Below are 18,100 nucleotides of genomic sequence, written 5' to 3' on the forward strand. Positions count from 1 at the left end.
TCTCTGTCACCCTGCCTCGCTCTCTCTGTCACCCTGCCTCGCTCTCTCTGTCACCCTGCCCCCCTCTCTCTGTCACCCTGCCTTGCTCTCTCTGTCACCCTGCCTCGCTCTCCCTGTCACCCTGCCTCCCTCTCTGTCATCCTGCCTCGCTCTCTCTGTCACCCTGCCTCGCTCTCTCTGTCACCCTGCCTCCCTCTCTCTGTCACCCTGCCTTGCTCTCTCTGTCACCCTGCCTCGCTCTCTGTCACCCTGCCTCCCTCTCTCTGTCATCCTGCCTCGCTCTCTCTGTCATCCTGCCTTGCTCTCTCTGTCATCCTGCCTCCCTCTCTCTGTCATCCTGCCTCGCTCTCTCTGTCACCCTGCCTCGCTCTCTCTGTCACCCTGCCTCGCTCTCTCTGTCACCCTGCCTCCCTCTCTCTGTCACCCTGCCTCGCTCTCTCTGTCATCCTTCCTCGCTCTCTCTGTCATCCTGCCTCGCTCTCTCTGTCACCCTGCCTCGCGCTCTCTGTCACCCTGCCTCGCTCTCTCTGTCACCCTGCCTCGCTCTCTCTGTCACCCTGCCTTGCTCTCTCTGTCACCCTGCCTCGCTCTCTCTGTCACCCTGCCTCGCTCTCTCTGTCACCCTGCCTCGCTCTCTCTGTCACCCTGCCTCGCTCTCTCTGTCATCCTGCCTCGCTCTCTCTGTCATCCTGCCTCGCTCTCTCTGTCACCCTGCCTCGCGCTCTCTGTCACCCTGCCTCGCTCTCTCTGTCACCCTGCCTCCTTCTCTCTGTCATCCTGCCTCGCTCTCTCTGTCACCCTGCCTCCCTCTCTCTGTCATGCTGCCTCGCTCTCTCTGTCACCCTGCCTCACTCTCTCTGTCATCCTATCTCGCTCTCTCTGTCTCACACTCTGGATCTGGATATCTTATTTACCCTATATATCTTAACTGTACCTATACATGTACCTATACTGTACCTACACCAAAATAACCTATACTGCTTTCTTCCAGATCTGACTCTCAAGCTTCACACGGGAGAAAGCGGAATTCCCCCTAACGCAGAAGACTTTCTGCACTTAAGCGCCAGAGTGACATGGCAAGTTCTACAGGCACCCACCAGATCCGGCAACCCTGAGTAGCTGCTCTTTTTTGATGTCATAACTACACTTTCACAATTGCTTTATTAACCTGCTTTCTCAAATTTGCTTGAAAATGCACCATTTGCACACTTTTTTTTTCAAAATTTTCTCGGGGGGGGGGGGGGGGGGGGGGAAACCCCCCTTATGCTGGTCGGGCTCGCTCGCCACGGTGCACTCACCACCACTTTTACGCCGGGCACTGGCCGTTAAAATTATGCCCCCCCCCCTGAAAAAATTTCTGCGGACGCCCATGTACATGGGGTGGCCTCACTCATACATGGGCCGTCTCGCTCATTGGGAGCGAGTGTCATTCATACACTGAGCCATCTCGCACATTTGGTGCGAGTATCACTCCTACACGGAACCACCTCGCTCATTGGAAGTTAGTGTCACTCATACAAGGGGCAGTCTAACTCATTGAGTGTGAGTAATACTCGTACAAGCAGCTGTCTCACTCGAGTGTGCGTTTCACTCATCCACAGGGCCATCTTGTTCACTGGGAGCAAGTATCACTCATACATGGGGCCGTCTCACTCATGGAGTGCGAGTATCACTCATTACTAGGAGCCACTTTGCTCATCGGGTGCGAGTAGCACTCATTAACTGGGCAGTCTCACTCATTGGGTGTATCACTCATTACTCAGAGCCACCTCACTCATTGGATGCGAGTATCACTCATAGACAGAGCCGTCTCAATCATTTGGTGCGAGTATCACTCAAACTTAGAGCCATCTCGCTCATATCGAATGTGAGTATCACTCATACACTGAGCCGTCTCACTCATTTGGGACCAAGTGTCACTCATACACAGGGCCGTCCCGCTGATTCGGGGCGAGTATCACTTGTAAACGGAACTGTCTCGCTCATTGGGAGCTAGTGTCACTCATATATGCGGCAGTCTTGATCATTGGGAACGAGTATCACACATAGTTTAAGCCATCTTGCTCATTCGATGCAAGTAAACTGAAGGAAGACCTCATTTCCTCGCCTATGCTTCAGAACTGAGAGGAGCCTTTCCTCTGCCAAGAAAACTGAAGCCTTGTGACTGGATACTACACCATCTGCACCATTTTGCGGCAGACTTCCCCGGAGAAGCTTTCACGCCCTGCCACTGTTATCTCCGGTCTTTGATGAACTTCAGGCCTGGTAGACGAACGAAATGAAACATAACGCAAGCCAGGTTTCAAATCCTTTGTCTCAATTTATTACTCATAGGGTAATGACTTTTATACAGAAAAAAAAAGATATTGGTTAGAGGCGTAACATAGGCGTAACATAGGCGTATCATAGGCGTAGCTTTGATTAGAGGCGTGATCTAGGGGCATGACATATTAGTGGCGTGACTTTTGGGACGTGTCTTTTCCCAATACAAGCAATGTCTGACTACATAGCTTATTCATTGTCTGTTATCAAAAGAGACCTTGAGTCTTTAGCAACTATATTACACTATTTTGCTTCTTGCAGAGAACCATTCTATTAAATTCTAACTAAAACATCAGGAAATTGACAACACAAAAATATCTTAGCAATATCCTTAGCAGGAAGAAAAGAAATGTAATTTAGCAGAAACTGAGTGCATTTAGGAATTATATTTCAGCAAAAGGCTGACTACAGAATCTTAACTAGTTATAACCATACAAAATGGAAGTTTAACATGAGTGCAGATTCTGGCCTGACATACTGGTCCTAACATTCACTGAGCCATGCCGCTTATTGGGTGCAAGTATCACTCATACAGGGAGCCGTCTCGCTCATTGGGAGTGAGTCTCACTCGTACACGCAGCCGTCTCGCTCATTGGAAGTGCGTCATTCATAAACAGAGCGATCTCATTAAATCGGGATCGAATGTCACTCATGCACGGGGCCACCTCGCTAATAAGAAACGCGTGTCACTCACATACTGGAGCAGTCTCGCTCATTGAGAGTGTCACTTATACATGTGGCTGTCTTACTCATCGGCGGTATTGTCTCTCATAGCATTCTATCTCGCTCATTGAAAGTATCACTCATATACCAGGCCGTCTTGCTTATTGGGAACAAGTTTCAGTGACCTCTTGCCCTGTCTCACTCATTAGAATTGAGTGTCACTCATACTGGGCTGTCTCGCTCATTAGAAGCGAGTGTCCCTTATATAAAGCAGAATGTTAGGAGTGTCACTTCAATCTATGACTACATCACACTTTGGTTCTTGTTTAACACAAGTCCCAGCCCATCACACCTTCTACACCACAGTTCCAGTTTAAAAAGGATGTAATATTTGCTCGATGGGTTTCTAGGAGCTGTATTAGTCCTGGAGAAAAGTAGATTGGCTGCAAGTTGTGATACCTTTTAGTAGAGTTCTTCAGAGATTAAATTATAGTTACAGAGCTTTCCAAACCACGTCTTTGTCCCCTCTAGGACAATACACTTGGGGATGTAACAGATATAATGCATTCACACCAAATAACAATGACGTGTTTAGAGACACACATTTGGTAAAAACGTATTTAATCTCCCTTCCCAGTGAACGTAGTGCATCATATTCCCAAAGACGGCGAGATATTCTATCGCTCGTATACAAACCCACCCCGTAATATTCCTTCATTATTTCCCTTTCCCATATAAAAAGGTAACGGAGAATTGTCCGCTTTCATTCCAAGCTGCACCGCGAAGCGAGTCGGCAGACAGCCGCGAATGCCAGCCAAAACCACCCCGTTAAAAACCCCTCCCCCGAAGATGAAAGGTTTTCCCGAGGCTGCGAGTCGAAAAAATAAATAAATATGATAATACAATGCGAAGATTTGTGCGGCGATCATAAAAATAACGCGTTAAAAAGTTCAAGTATTAAAAAGAATCATCGGAATTTGCTGCCAAAACCAGTCTATTCCCCACATTTCACTTTCCTTTAAATAAAATGGCGGCCACCCTACACCAGAGCGCCAGCTTGTGGCCGTGCGGTATCCTCTCCCAGAGCAACACTGCGGGTGTTTGCGTTACCCGTCCTGTCCCTTTCACAACACGGAACAGCCAGAAAGCATTATGTTCACGAGCGAGTCCTCACGCTTTAATAGGGTTTCCCGACGTTTTCGGTGCATAGCCGTATAGAAACGTCGCGGCGATCACTAACAGCGTCCCGAAGAAAAATACACTGCAAGGAAGAAATAAACATTATTTGTATGTAACGGTTTATGTAATACACGTCACTGATCAACGATATTTTACAGTCAAAACAAAGCGGGTTCCACGGGTCAAAAGTCCTTAAAACAGCACTTCTACACCCAAATAAAATAAGCATTTCCTTATAAGATGCAGTGCCATTTACCATGTACAACTACCAAATATATATCTATATTGCTCTGAATGTTATAACTCAACTGTGTATTCTAGTTGTAATCTGCTATCATAGTTACATAGTAGATGAGGGTGAAAAAAGACACACGTCCATAAAGTTCAAGCTATGCTAAATTTAGACGACAGATACTTTATATCCATATTTACGGTATATTGATCCATAGGAAGGCAAACAAAAAAACACCAGCGATACATCTCATCATATCTCCTAAGGGGGAAATTTAATTTCTTCCTGACCCCAGTAACAGATTATTCCCTGGATCACCATCCTTCCCATGTTTACTTATTTGGTATATCCCTGTATACCTTTCCTTTCTGAAAAGATGTCCAATCTTTTTTTAAACGTATCTATTGTATCTGCCATCACAGTCTCCATGGATAATGAACCCCACACTGTAACTGCCCTAACTATAAATAACCCTTTCCTTTGTTGCTGGTGAAATCTCCTTTCCTCCAACCTTTCTGCCCTTGGGATGAATAGTTCTTTTGAAAGCTCCTTGTATTGTCCCTGAAAATGTCCTATCGCCGTATCTATATATCTTTGCATGGCATCAATGTTGTAGGGGGAGTGTGTGCGTGCGCGTAGATTCATATATATTCTGGTCCTCCAAAGAAATGTGGGTAATTCTGGCAGAGCCGGTGTTACCCAAGGACACGGGTCAGTACCTGGTGGGGACAAAGTCCTGAAGCCAGAAGTAGGATATGAGGGTTGACAGGATGATGGACAGAGAGGTGGCAAAGCCTTTCAGGATGTTATCTGCATATTTAATGACCACTGCGATGACCAAGCCTCCCAGAGCCTGGACAGGGCGAAAAGAAGATAACAAGGTCCATTATATGTCACGAGTACACACAGCGAGGGCTCCTGTCCCCATATGGTCACACGGGTACATTCATTCATATTACACAGAGATAAGACACACGGCACATTATACAAATCACAGCATCGTACATTAATGTAACACAGGGAAACAAGTCACTGCCCTAAAGAGCTTTCAGTGTAACTAGCATGTACTCACCAAGTGTGTTTCATTTCATTCACATGTTAAAGACAGTATACATGTTCTGACTCATGCACACTGTGTGGTGTATTCCCCGGGCGCTAACTCTGACCGTGGTTGGTATAGGATTTGAATATCTTAAATATCTTAAATAGTAAGGTATGTGTTATACAGCTTTAATAGTGATGTCCTACTGTGACTCGAACTACCCCACTAGGGTCTATCCAAAACCCTTGATATATGGAATGTGAGAAGGGATGGGGGAGCACAGCGTAAGGAATGGTGGAGTGTGATTGTATTATCTCCCTATGATGTTCAGTGGCGTTCTGACACACTTGGAGTGTCCTCAGAGGGAGGTTTGTACTCCTTAGAGAAGGGTTAAGACTTAGGTGGGTGAAACAAGTTTATGGATGCAAAATGAATGCAAAATGAATCAATAAAAGGAAAACTTACACGGCCTTGTGTAAGTTGTATCCCATCAAGGTTTCTTTTGCAGTCTTATCTTTCTTCTGGATGATCCTTCTTCTTTCTTTATGGTCTTCTCTTTCTGTCTCTTCTTCTTGCTGTGATCTTGATGTTTGTCGTTGGACGAATCTTCACATTGGTTCTCCTCTCATATGGGTGTAAACATAGGTGAGAAGGTAGTTAGACACATATACATACAAAGTCGATATCAATTTGAAGGGGGGCAATGAGGCAGTGTCATCAGGTGTATAGGTATATGATAATTATTATTCACTCACACGGCCTAATGTGAGTGGTAACTTATAACGGTATCTTGCAAGCACCCGTCTTCAGGTCAAAGGTCCCTTGTGGGACAAAGACAGTGGGATAGTATGGGGAAGGTGTATCAATAAATCAAAATACTCACACGGGCCAGTGTGAGTACACACTGATAATGGTATCTTGGAAACTCCAAAAAGTGATAGAAAAACCCCTAGGGGCTAGGTCCAGATAGCAAAGGACTAATAGGACACTAAACACAGGGGTGATTAAATTTTATTGAAACAAACTAGCATACACTAATGAACAAGTATATATATAATCAGATAAAAAATTAAAACCGAGGAGCATCTACTGCTTCTGGGGGGATAGAAAAAAAGTGGCAGCCAGGGGAAACAAATGGATCGAGAGATTCCACAGCACCTCCGGTTCCTCTCAGATTGCTGCAGGCTGTGGTTCAAACAAGAAGAGCTACGCGTTTCGCCCTGAACAGGGCTTCCTCAGGCTCGTGAGCCTGAGGAAGCCCTGTTCAGGGCGAAACGCGTAGCTCTTCTTCTTTGAACCACAGCCTGCAGCAATCTGAGAGGAACCGGAGGTGCTGTGGAATCTCTCGATCCGGACGCGGAGTACAGAGACTTTCATCCACTAACCACCATTTGTTTCCCCTGGCTGCCACTTTTTTTCTATCCCCCCAGAAGCAGTAGATGCTCCTCGGTTTTAATTTTTTATCTGATTATATATATACTTGTTCATTAGTGTATGCTAGTTTGTTTCAATAAAATTTAATCACCCCTGTGTTTAGTGTCCTATTAGTCCTTTGCTATCTGGACCTAGCCCCTAGGGGTTTTTCTATCACTTTTTGGAGTTTCCAAGATACCATTATCAGTGTGTACTCACACTGGCCCGTGTGAGTATTTTGATTTATTGATACACCTTCCCCATACTATCCCTCTGTCTTTGTCCCACAAGGGACCTTTGACCTGAAGACGGGTGCTTGCAAGATACCGTTATAAGTTACCACTCACATTAGGCCGTGTGAGTGAATAATAATTATCATATACCTATACACCTGATGACACTGCCTCATTGCCCCCCTTCAAATTGATATCGACTTTGTATGTATATGTGTCTAACTACCTTCTCACCTATGTTTACACCCATATGAGAGGAGAACCAATGTGAAGATTCGTCCAACGACAAACATCAAGATCACAGCAAGAAGAAGAGACAGAAAGAGAAGACCATAAAGAAAGAAGAAGGATCATCCAGAAGAAAGATAAGACTGCAAAAGAAACCTTGATGGGATACAACTTACACAAGGCCGTGTAAGTTTTCCTTTTATTGATTCATTTTGCATTCATTTTGCATCCATAGACTTGTTTCACCCACCTAAGTCTTAACCCTTCTCTAAGGAGTACAAATCTCCCTCTGAGGACACTCCAAGGATGTCAGAACGCCACTGAACATCATAGGGAGATAATACAATCACACTCCACCATTCCTTACGCTGTGCTCCCCCATCCCTTCTCACATTCATGCACACTGTGGCTAGTGAGTAGAGATAGACCGCATAACTCAATCCTTATTCCATACAAAGGGAAGCCTCTTATTCTCTGAAATGTTTTATTGGGGGAACAAAACAGAAATAAAAGGGGGAAAAGTACTGGGGAAATACAACAAACAAACAAAAGCTCCTTACATGGAAGCAGTGGGAGAACTGTGCAGCAGAGAAGCAAGCTCTAAAAAGGAAGGAAACATACCAAGACAGAGCAGGAAAGCGGTAGGACTGAACCAAGTGACAAGGGGAGGACTAGTGGCCCAAGTTACAGAGGAGAGAAGGGGGGTGAGGGGGGGGGGTTGCCAGGGCAACAGGAAGAAAGCAAGAAGTAACTGGAACAGGAGACAGAACAATACATCTATATATAACTTGCGCTCTGTCACCTGTTCTCTTATATAGCTTCTGTATAACACACACACACAAACTAATCAAAAGCTTCTGCCTGTCGTATTACACAGCATTTCAGCACAGTCTGGGTTAAAGAAGTGGAGAGCCAGTAACCCTACTCACAGAAAGCTATTTCAACCCTTTGGGTGAGGGTAAGAGGGACTTATCCCTGGTTAAGAGAAACTGCCTCTAAATCCAGCAGGGAGCTGGTTAATTGCAGACAGGCAATTAATCAGACTCCACCTGACTAAATTAGAGCTCTAAGAAAAAGCCTGCTTTCGAAAACAGGAGGGAGATTTTTGTTAGCTCACAATTGAGCTGACATAAGGAGAAGGAGGACTGACCAGAGTTTTTTCCTGAGCATACAACTATGCTGACTGAGGAAAGACCAAACTGTTATTCCTGGGAGCGGTTGGACTGCAAAAGCCTGCAGCTGGAGAACCAGATAAGACTTTCTCATACATTGCTGCCTGAGAAATATGATATGTTTTTGGGACTGGGAACTGGCTTATCCAGCCAGCCATAGATAGTAGGGCATATACTGTCTAGTTATTCTCCAAAGTGGAGCAGGTTTTTCTTTTATGATTTATGTTTGTTGCACTGTTTAAAGGGACAGGCAATAAAGCCATATGTTCATTTCACCCTAAACGGTCTCCATTAGCATACCTCTGCACACATCTCTTACAGGCTGGTTATACTGGCTTTTCAATGTGAAGCTGTGTAATGCGGCAGGCATACACTTATAGGGATCCATGTTAAAATGGACAAGAAGACACTGAGTGCTCATTTGCATGTCATTTCCCAGAATCCCTTGCTGCAGTGGAAGAATGGTATGCTAAGAGATAATGGGGAAAGGCAGGGTTGCAGACCTGTGAGACATCTGAATGGGCTCGCAAGTGGAATTTGTGTGTATACACACACACCTTTTGGGGTGTGATATATTGGTATATTCTGCACTAAAGCTGGCACTGTCCCCAATGGAGGCTCTGTGCCAGTTACCCTGTTATATGTTGCATTAACAATGCCACGCTCTATATAACGTGTGTACAGTCCGGGATAGACAGCCACTGGGAGGAGAACAGAGGCGGCTTCTTCCATACGATACCTGCATAATCACCACTGCCCAGGTTAGGTTGTTGTATCCTTGGAAGAATCCATCCTGGGAGACACGCTTTCTGTCGTAAATATACACGCCCATCAGGCCAAATATCACTCCGAAGAACCCTGCGAGGGAAGGAGGAACATTAGATCCACGTTGGGCGCCAAACCAATCACAGGTGGGAGACAGGACATATTGAACAAGATATAATGTGGACTTGGGAGCAATCAGTCCGTTTCTTCATGGTCAGCTTCTGCTGGGCATGCTTATATTTGGATTTCGCAGGTTCTTAGGGGAGTATTGTGTGTCTAAGATGCTCAGTATATTGTTTGTGTATGTGTGTATCTATGTGTTCCAGGTACTAGTGTCACATTGCAGCATTATGTCTGTGTGTGTGTGTGTGTGTGTGTGTGTGTGTGTGTGTGTGTGTGTGTGTGTGTGTGTGTGTGTGTGTGTGTGTGTGTGTGTGTGTGTGTGTGTAACTGTGTGTTCCAGGTCCAAGTGTGTCACACTGCAGGATAGTGTGTTCCAGGTGCCAGTGTCTCACACTGCGGGATAGAGTGTGTGTGTCAGTGTATCTATGTGTGCCAGGTACTAGTACGCTATGTGTTCCAGGTGCCATTGTGTCATACTGCAATGTAGTGTATGTGTGTTCTGGGTGCCAGTGTCACACTGTGGCAGTGTGTGTGTGTGTGTATTGATGTGCTACAGGTCCTAGTGTATCACACTGGGGAATAGTGTGTGTGTGTGTGTGTATCTATATGGTCCAGGTCCCAGTGTGTCACACTGTAGAGTAGTGTGTGTGTCTGTGTATATGTGTTCAAAGTGCCAGTGTGTTACACTGCGGGATAGTGTGTGTGTATATGTGTTCAAAGTGCCAGTGTGTCACACTGCGGGATAGTGTGTGTGTGTGTGTATTTGTATGTTCCAGGTTTTAATATTATACTGCAGAATAGTGTGTGTGTGTGTGTGTATGTTCCAGGTCCCAGTGTCACACGGCAGGATAGTATGTGTGTATCTATGTGCTCCAGTTGCCAGTGTGTTACACCGCGGGAGTGTGTATTCCAGATTTTAGTGTGTCCCACTGCAGGATAGTGTGTGGGTGTATCTATGTATTCCAGGTCATGGTGTGTTACACCTCAGCATAGTGTGTGTATTTGTGTGTTCCAGGCTTGTTTCACACTGCGGGACAGTGTGCATGTGTGTATCTGTGTGTTCTAGGTCTCAGTGTGTCACACTGCAGTATAGTGTGTGTTTGTATAGATGTGCTCCAATTTCTAGTGTGTTACACTGCGGCATAGTGTCTGTGTGTATCTGTGTGTTCCAAGAGCCAGTGTGTCACACTGCGTGATAGCATATATGTGTGTTCCAGGTGCCATTATATCACACTGCAGAATGGTATGTGTGTATCTGTGTGTTCCAGGTCCTAGAGTGTCACACTTTTGGATAGTGTATTTGTGCGTTCCAGGTCCCAGTGTATTACACTTCGGGATAGTGTGTGTTTGTTCCAGGTCCTAGTGTGTCACACTGCGAGATAGTGTATGTATTTGTGTGTTCCAGGTCTGCGTGTATGTGTGAGTGTATTTCAGGTCCAAGTGTGTCACACTGTGGGTTAGTGTGTGTATCTATGTGTGCCAGTGTGACACACTACGGGATAGTGTGTGTGTGTGTATGTCTATGTGCTAAAGGTTCCCGTGTGTCACACTGCGGGATAGTGTGTGTGTGTATATGTCTATGTGCTAAAGGTTCCCGTGTGTCACACTGCGGGATAGTGTGTGTTGCGCAAAACATGCAGGGCACACGTTACATACTGTAACAGACATGTGCAAAAGTATAACCAGGGAGACAGATTTGGGGACATTAAACCATGGCTTTATTCAGTCTCTCACTTTAATCAATGCAGAAACCACAAAAATAAACAAATAAGCAGCCTATCCCTGTGTATGGGCTAACTAACTTCCACAGTCCCTATCAGCAGGGCTGGGGGGACTAGCCCCTTACCAACCTATCACCGCAAAGTCTAAAGAGGCACCTCAAAGCAGGTGGCCCTTCATGTCAGTCTTTGGATTGGTGTCCATTGAGTGGCCAGCCTCAGTCAGGTTCCTGGGTTCGCTGCACCCTGGAATAGAGGCTGGTCCCTGGTGTCTTGATGTCATTATACAGACCTTCTGTGTGCTCAAGAGTCTCTCCAAGCAGTTTTCAGCAGGAGGCTTTTCAACGGGTCTGATTAGCCAGGTGGAGGCTGGTTAATTATTTTTAGCTGCAGTTAACCAGCTCCCTTCTGGATTCCTCAGACCACTACAGGCTTATATTGAAACCTTATTTAGACAGTTCCTGTTACATACCTCCTTCTGTTTTTGGGTAGCTCGGGCTAGCCACGGCCGGAACCAATCCTTGCACTCTCACTCGAGATACACCTGCTTCTCGAATGAGATTGGATGGAGGAAGAGAACCCTCAGTCCCGTTGGAATTGGAGCCCTTTCTCCGGGTTATCAATGTCTCCTCAAGCAGGTGCTTGAAATCAGCACTCTTCAGTCGCTCGAGGAGGACTTTTTCCAATCAGTCTTTCTTCTTCTGACTGCTTGGTCATGAGTTTTCCAATGCGTCGGACGATCTTTTCTTCCCTGAATTTAGGGTGACCAGCTGCATCGGATTAATATTTCTATGATCATGGGTGATTCAACCTGGGCAGAGTTTTTATCCATTCTAATTCACCCCCATGGCATCTCAAGACAAGAATTCTGCCGACTACCTTTTTTATGCTGATCGATTCTTCAATGTGTGGGGAAATCCCAAGTGATGTCTGGCGGGGTATCTCTGCTATAGTAGCACTGTTTTGAAGCTTCCTCAGTACCATGGCAACCCGGTGTACAGCTTTCTCATTCATCACAGGCCCACCCGCAACAAGCACGACTCCCTCATCAGTAGGGAGGTAATCTGCATTTGGTTCAGGATATTTAGATTCCAGTACATCATAGTTACATAGTTACATAGTAGATGAGGTTGAAAAAAGACGTACGTCCATCAAGTTCAACCTATGCTAAAGTTAGACAACAGATACTTTATCCTATATCTATACTTATTGGTCCAGAGGAAGGCAAACAAAAAACCCCATTAAGGGGAAAAATTAATTCCTTCCTGACTCCAAGAATTGTCAATCGGATTAATCCCTGGATCAACATCCTTCCCATGTATACTTATTTGGTATATCCCTGTATACCTTTCCCATCTAAAAAAATGTCCAACCTTTTTTTGAACAAATCTATTGTATCTGCCATCACAGTCTCCATGGGTAATGAATTCCACATTTTAACTGCCCTTACTGTAAAGAACCCCTTCCTTTGTTGCTGGTGAAATCTCCTTTCCTCCAATCTTAAGGGATGGCCCCAAGTCCTTTGTACTGCCCGAGGGATGAATAGTTCTTTTGAAAGCTCCTTGTATTGTCCCTGAATATATTTGTATATAGTTATCATATCCCCTCTTAGACGCCTCTTTTCTAATGTAAATAAATCTAATTTAGCTATCCTATCCTCATAAGTTAGAATGTCCATCCCCTTTATTCATTTGGTGGCTCTTCTCTGCACTCTCTCTAGTTCCATAATGTCTTTTCTTAGGATTGGTGCCCAAAATTGTACTCCATATTCAAGGTGTGGTCTTACTAATGCTTTGTAAAGGGGCATAATTATGTTTACTTCCCTTCCATCCATTGCCCGTTTGATGCAAGATAAGATCTTGTTTGCCTTTGCAGCTACTGCATGACATTGGGCACTATTGCTAAGCCTGCTGTCTACAAGCACTCCTAAATCCTTCTCCATCAAGGATTCCCCAAATATATCTCCATTTAATTTGTAAGTCGCCTTTTTATTCTTTCATCCCAAATGCATAACCTTACATTTATCTGTATTAAACCTCATCTGCCATTTACCTGCCCACGTTTCCAGTCTCTCCAAGTCCTTCTGAAGAGAAATTACATCCTGCTCTGATTCTATTACCTTACACAATTTAGTATCATCAGCAAAGATGGAGACTTTGCTCTCGATCCCAACCTCAAGGTCATTAATAAACAAGTTAAAAAGCAGGGGTCCCAGTACCGATCCCTGAGGTACTCCACTCACGGCTTTAGCCCAACCAGAAAAAGTTCCATTTATGACAACCCTCTGTTGTCTGTCCTTCTAGTGGAGAAGGAGTGGCTCGGTGAGTAAAAACACTGACTGACACTGAGATTGCTGCAGGGGAGCCTGGTTAAATTCCCAGTGTCGGCTCCTTGTGACCTTGGGCAAGTCACTTTATCTCCCTGTGCCTCAGGCACCAAAAACATAGATTGTAAGCTCTACAGGGCAGGGACCTGTGCCTGTAAAATGTCTCTGTAAAGCGCTGCGTACAATTAGCAGCGCTATACAAGAACATGCTATTATTATTATTATTAACCAGTTTTCAATCCAGGTGCATATATTATTACTGAGTCCAATTTTCTTATTTTGTACACCAACCTCTTGTGATGAAAAATCATCAGTTTGATTGTAGTTTTCACACCTAACTGTTACCCGTGGCCTCTCTTTTTTGTAGCTGTCAAACCTGTAGCCGTGTGCCTTTTTCCCTTGCAAAGACGAGTAGACAACTAGTGTTGTATCTTTAGGTGCGTGATCACCGAAACAGTTCTGCCTCATTCTAGCCAAAGACTGAATCTTTTTAGCGGCTATTTTCATTGTGAGAAATTTGGATTGGGCCATGTGGGCATGGTACTGTAGCATGACTGGATTTGTTATGCGCTTCTCTGTTGTAATTCTGGTATTTTTTCCTGAATTGTGTGGAAAGCCGATTGTAGCACTAAAACGGCTTTGCGGGTGAGCTTATAGCAATGCACAGCTTGCTTAGTTGTGCCGTAGGACCTATATCTGGATTGAACCACACAAGCATCTTTCTTCATTTCTTTGTAGCATCTTTGCTGCAGATACTTCCTTTTGAACAAGTTTCGCTCATCAACGAGAGAATCCTATTTCTGGAGCTTGCTCTGAGTGTGCATCAGTGCATCCTTCATTATATTTTGTAGCTCTGTAGATTTCTTCGCGAGGGCCACAGCTGCTTGTCTCAGTTTCTGGACCTTCTCGTGCTCCCTTTTATACCGAGTCATCTGGCCTCTAAGCTTGGCCTCCAGCGATGCTCTAGTGATGCTCAGGGTAACTTTCAGTTCCTCATGCTGCTCTGCAAGGACACAATGGAAACTCAGACGTTCCTTTAGCACTTGTACTTTATGAGCAGCCTGAAGATTTTCTTCCTGCAGAGATCGCTGTTTCTCTTTGGCATTCTGGAGGTGCGTACGCAGACACTCTGCAGTGGGTGCTCGGCTTGTGTGCATTGCTCCAAGGCTTCTAACTTTTCATATTCAAATAGTTTCAATTTTTTTTTAGCTCATGCACCTTTTCATTCCTTTCACTGACGTGGTCAGTCAAATCATAATTTTCTTCTTTCAGACTTGTATTGTCTCTTTTTACAGTCTATAAAATTGAGGGCCTTTTCATAATCCTCCTTCCATTTACGCACTTTTGAGTTGAGACTCCCGGTCTCCTGGCGTGAGACTTCTATCTCTAGGTTGAGAGCGTGAAGCTCCTTCTGAGAAACGTTAAGAGCCATTATAAGCCTGCGGCCATCTTCTTGAGAGACGTCCAGCTCATCGGCGAGACTGTGAAATTCCTTTTTAGAGATTTCCAGTTCAGTGCGGCGACTGCTGATCTCCTGGTGTGTGGCATTCAGTTTTATGCAGAGAGTATGAACCTTATTCTGAGAGACTTCATACTCTCTATGTCAATTGCGAACCTCTTGCTGAGTGACTCTAATCCCTTTCATTGCCTTCTCATACTTCTATTTCAAGTTAGCAATCATTTTTGCAAACTTGCTTTGCTTTTCATCCATGGTGGTAATAATAGTGTTTTCAGCTCAGTTGTCAGGTCTTCAAAGTCACTACGTAAGCGACGCTCCATGTTCATCCATGAACAAAGTCAAAGGAGAGGGTGAGCAGACCACTCTGTAGCTTGGTGTTAGCTTCCATCTCCTGTTCCAATCGTTTACAGAGGAAATCACAGTCTTACCTGGCAGTTTGCAGGGCATTTCCAGGGCTGGTCAAGGGATCGTCACTTACTTGTTCTGGCTCTGCTTCCCTGGTATAGTTTAAGGGTTTCTCAATGTCCGCACCAGACAGACACTTCTTTGGGGTACACGACTTCTGCCTTGGGCCCTCTGGATATTCTGTTATCCGCGTGATGAGTTCTCAATTTCCTCTAGGCTGCAGGGCATTTCAGCCCCTCTTTTCCTCTGCGGGATCTGTGGATGTGTCTAATCCTTCCATGGTAAGCGGAGAACCTCTTATCTTTTTCTGCCTTTTTGCTTTGGAGGACTTTTCGGGCTGGTCAAGGGATTGTCACTCATAATTGGAGAACCACTTTTTTTCCCCGCCTTTTTGCCTTGGACGTCCCATCAAGGGTACTGGGGTCTCCTTCTTTGTTTGAAACTTCAGTAGTTTCACAGCATCCACCATGCTTTTCTTGCAGAATAATGATTAGTGCAAACTAAAAAGCGCTAATATCTACTATTAATGTGATAAGTAACTCAATTGTGGGTGCTACAAATGCCAAGAAAAAAACAATTAAAAGCAAATAAAACAACTAAAACAACTTAAAGTCCCATATGAGTGTTCTGTGACAATGTCCAAATGAGCAGCCTAAAAGTTCCCACTGGATGTCCTATGTCCAGTTAGAGAATGCAAACAAAATCAGACCTCTGTGGTGCTGAGAATCTAAAAAACACGATGGAGCTGAGATGGAAACAGCTTGAATCCTTGCAATGATGTAAACCTCAGGAAAAGGAGACAATAACCATATACACTATCATCGTGCATTACCCAAAATAAAGACCTGATAAAGCAAGGTATACTAGCAAAGGATAACAATTTATTAAAATGGTATGATGAAAAATAAAATATGAATTATAAAATTATACACGTGTAAGCGCACACAACGTGCTCACAAATGACATTACAATAAGAATGGTGATGACCTCAGTCACTTCCGTCATACCCTCCTCCGCCGTGGGTAAAAATTGAAAACCTACTCACATCAAGTGGCTAGGTCTTAAGCCTTAATGTGGACAATTTCACAAGCGTTGTTGGATCTTCACCCATCTGTGGATACTGGTTTCCGTCAGCTGGTCTGCTTCGTGGCGCCAACTCCTCCGAATCGTCCGCCGCTCCACTGCTCCTGATGATGTCACCCGCTTTACTTCCACTACGGTGTCTTCGCTGTGCCACATCTCCTACGCGTTTTGAGACTTTTAGTGACTGGTCTCATATCCCTGACAATTTGGGTAATGCACTATGGTAGTGTATATGGTTATTGTCTCCTTTTCCTGAGGTTTACATCATTCAAGGATTCAAGCTGTTTCCATCTCAGCTCCATCGTGTTTTTTAGATCCTCAGCGCCACAGAGGTCTGATTTTGTTTGCATGCTTTTCTTGCAGTTGCATTAGCTGGCAGGAATATTCGGGGTCATAGAGACCTGTTTGTTCAGTGTGTACTGAGTTTAGGCACCTCCACCATCCCATGGATGTTTTGTGGGTGCGTCTCGTTTCGGGGCCCACATAAGATATATCTTCCTCCTCATCCATATCCTCATGTGACCGGGAAGGACACTCTTTTGTGGGGTAAGGTTCAGTACCGGAACACGACATTTTGCCCTCCATTTTGACGGTATCAGGTGTATTCTTCCCCTTGACCTCGGGAGGCGCTATTGCAGCGAGTTTCTCTGTATATGCTAGAATCCCAGCTGGCAGTCCAACAGGTGGGCAGATTCACTTACAATTTGTAGCTCTCACAGGCGACTCTGTAGACTTTTTCTTCCTTACTTTGGTAGGTTCTGAAACATCAGTGGTACTGTGCACACATTCTTTCTCAGTGACACTGGATCTGCACTCGCTAAGAAAAACATTGTATCTTCCTTGTGACCACAGCACGTTGCTTGCTGCTGCAGTTCCTTGGTTCATGGGAAAAAATATTCTTCTGGCTGCTGCCCTTTCCCTGGGGCCACATAAGCACTTTCCTCGTCATCAGAATAATAATAATTAATATTAATAAGGCCTGCAGGGACACTGCTCCGTGTGGCCAGGCTCTTTACACATTTTCTTCTCCATTCTTGTAGAGTCCGTACTTAACTTCACGTGGACGGCCTTTTTAAAAACCGACATTTTTTTTAACAAAGTGGTGGGGTAGTATCTGGTCACAGCATCAGTCCCCCCAGTCAAACTGTGGCATTGAGGTTTTCTCCAGTGCAGTGTAGCTTTCCTGCCTGGACGTGTAGCCCTTTAATTCTGGTCACTTCTGTTCTTTGTTTTGTTGCTCAGGCTGTTGCAGGAACTGCATGCAGGAAAAAGCACACAACATTCCTCAGGCAGTCTCCGGGGCCCCTTTGAAATTCATCTCTCATCTAATTTCTGACACCAAATGTACGAGACCTGTGCAGAGGTACAACCAGGGAGACAGATTTGGGGAAATTAAACCATGGCTTTTATTCAGCCTGTCACTTTAAACCATGACGAAACCACAATAATAAACAAATAAGCAGCCTATCCATGTGTAAGGGCTAACTCACCTCCCCAGTCCCTATCTGCAGGGCTGGGAGGACTAGCCCCTTACCAACCTATCACCGCAAAGTCTAAAGAGGCACCTCAAAGCATATTGCCCTTCATGTCAGTCTCTGGATTGGTGTCCATTGAGGGGCCAGCTACACCCTGTAATAGAGGTATGGTCCCTGGTGTCTTGGTGAAGGTACACAGTCCTTCTGTGTGCTGAAGAGTCTCTCTAAGTCTAAGTAGTTCCCAGCAGGAGGCTTTTCTACA

At 44.9% G+C, this 18,100-nt stretch overlaps 1 protein-coding gene across 4 annotated transcripts in view; it reads right to left on the reverse strand.

The window, feature by feature from the left end:
• Positions 1-3,589: 3,589 nt before the first annotated feature.
• LOC142504011 (UDP-N-acetylglucosamine transporter-like) overlaps positions 3,590-18,100 on the reverse strand; it is a 60,342-nt gene continuing 45,831 nt past the window's right edge. For 3 of the 4 annotated variants that reach the window (XM_075617093.1, XM_075617094.1, XM_075617092.1), the window contains exons 6-8: positions 9,224-9,342; positions 5,116-5,249; positions 3,590-4,246 (exon numbers count right to left, since the gene is read on the reverse strand). In XM_075617093.1, the coding sequence (XP_075473208.1) occupies positions 4,156-4,246; positions 5,116-5,249; positions 9,224-9,342 (344 nt within the window). In that variant the 3' untranslated portion in view covers positions 3,590-4,155. Of the gene's footprint in view, positions 4,247-5,115; positions 5,250-9,223; positions 9,343-13,068; positions 17,717-18,100 lie in introns of those variants that run through there. The other variant, XM_075617095.1, reaches the window with a different exon arrangement.

Source organism: Ascaphus truei, chromosome 10 (assembly GCF_040206685.1).
Source record: "Ascaphus truei isolate aAscTru1 chromosome 10, aAscTru1.hap1, whole genome shotgun sequence".
NCBI classification, from domain to species: Eukaryota; Metazoa; Chordata; class Amphibia; order Anura; family Ascaphidae; genus Ascaphus; species Ascaphus truei.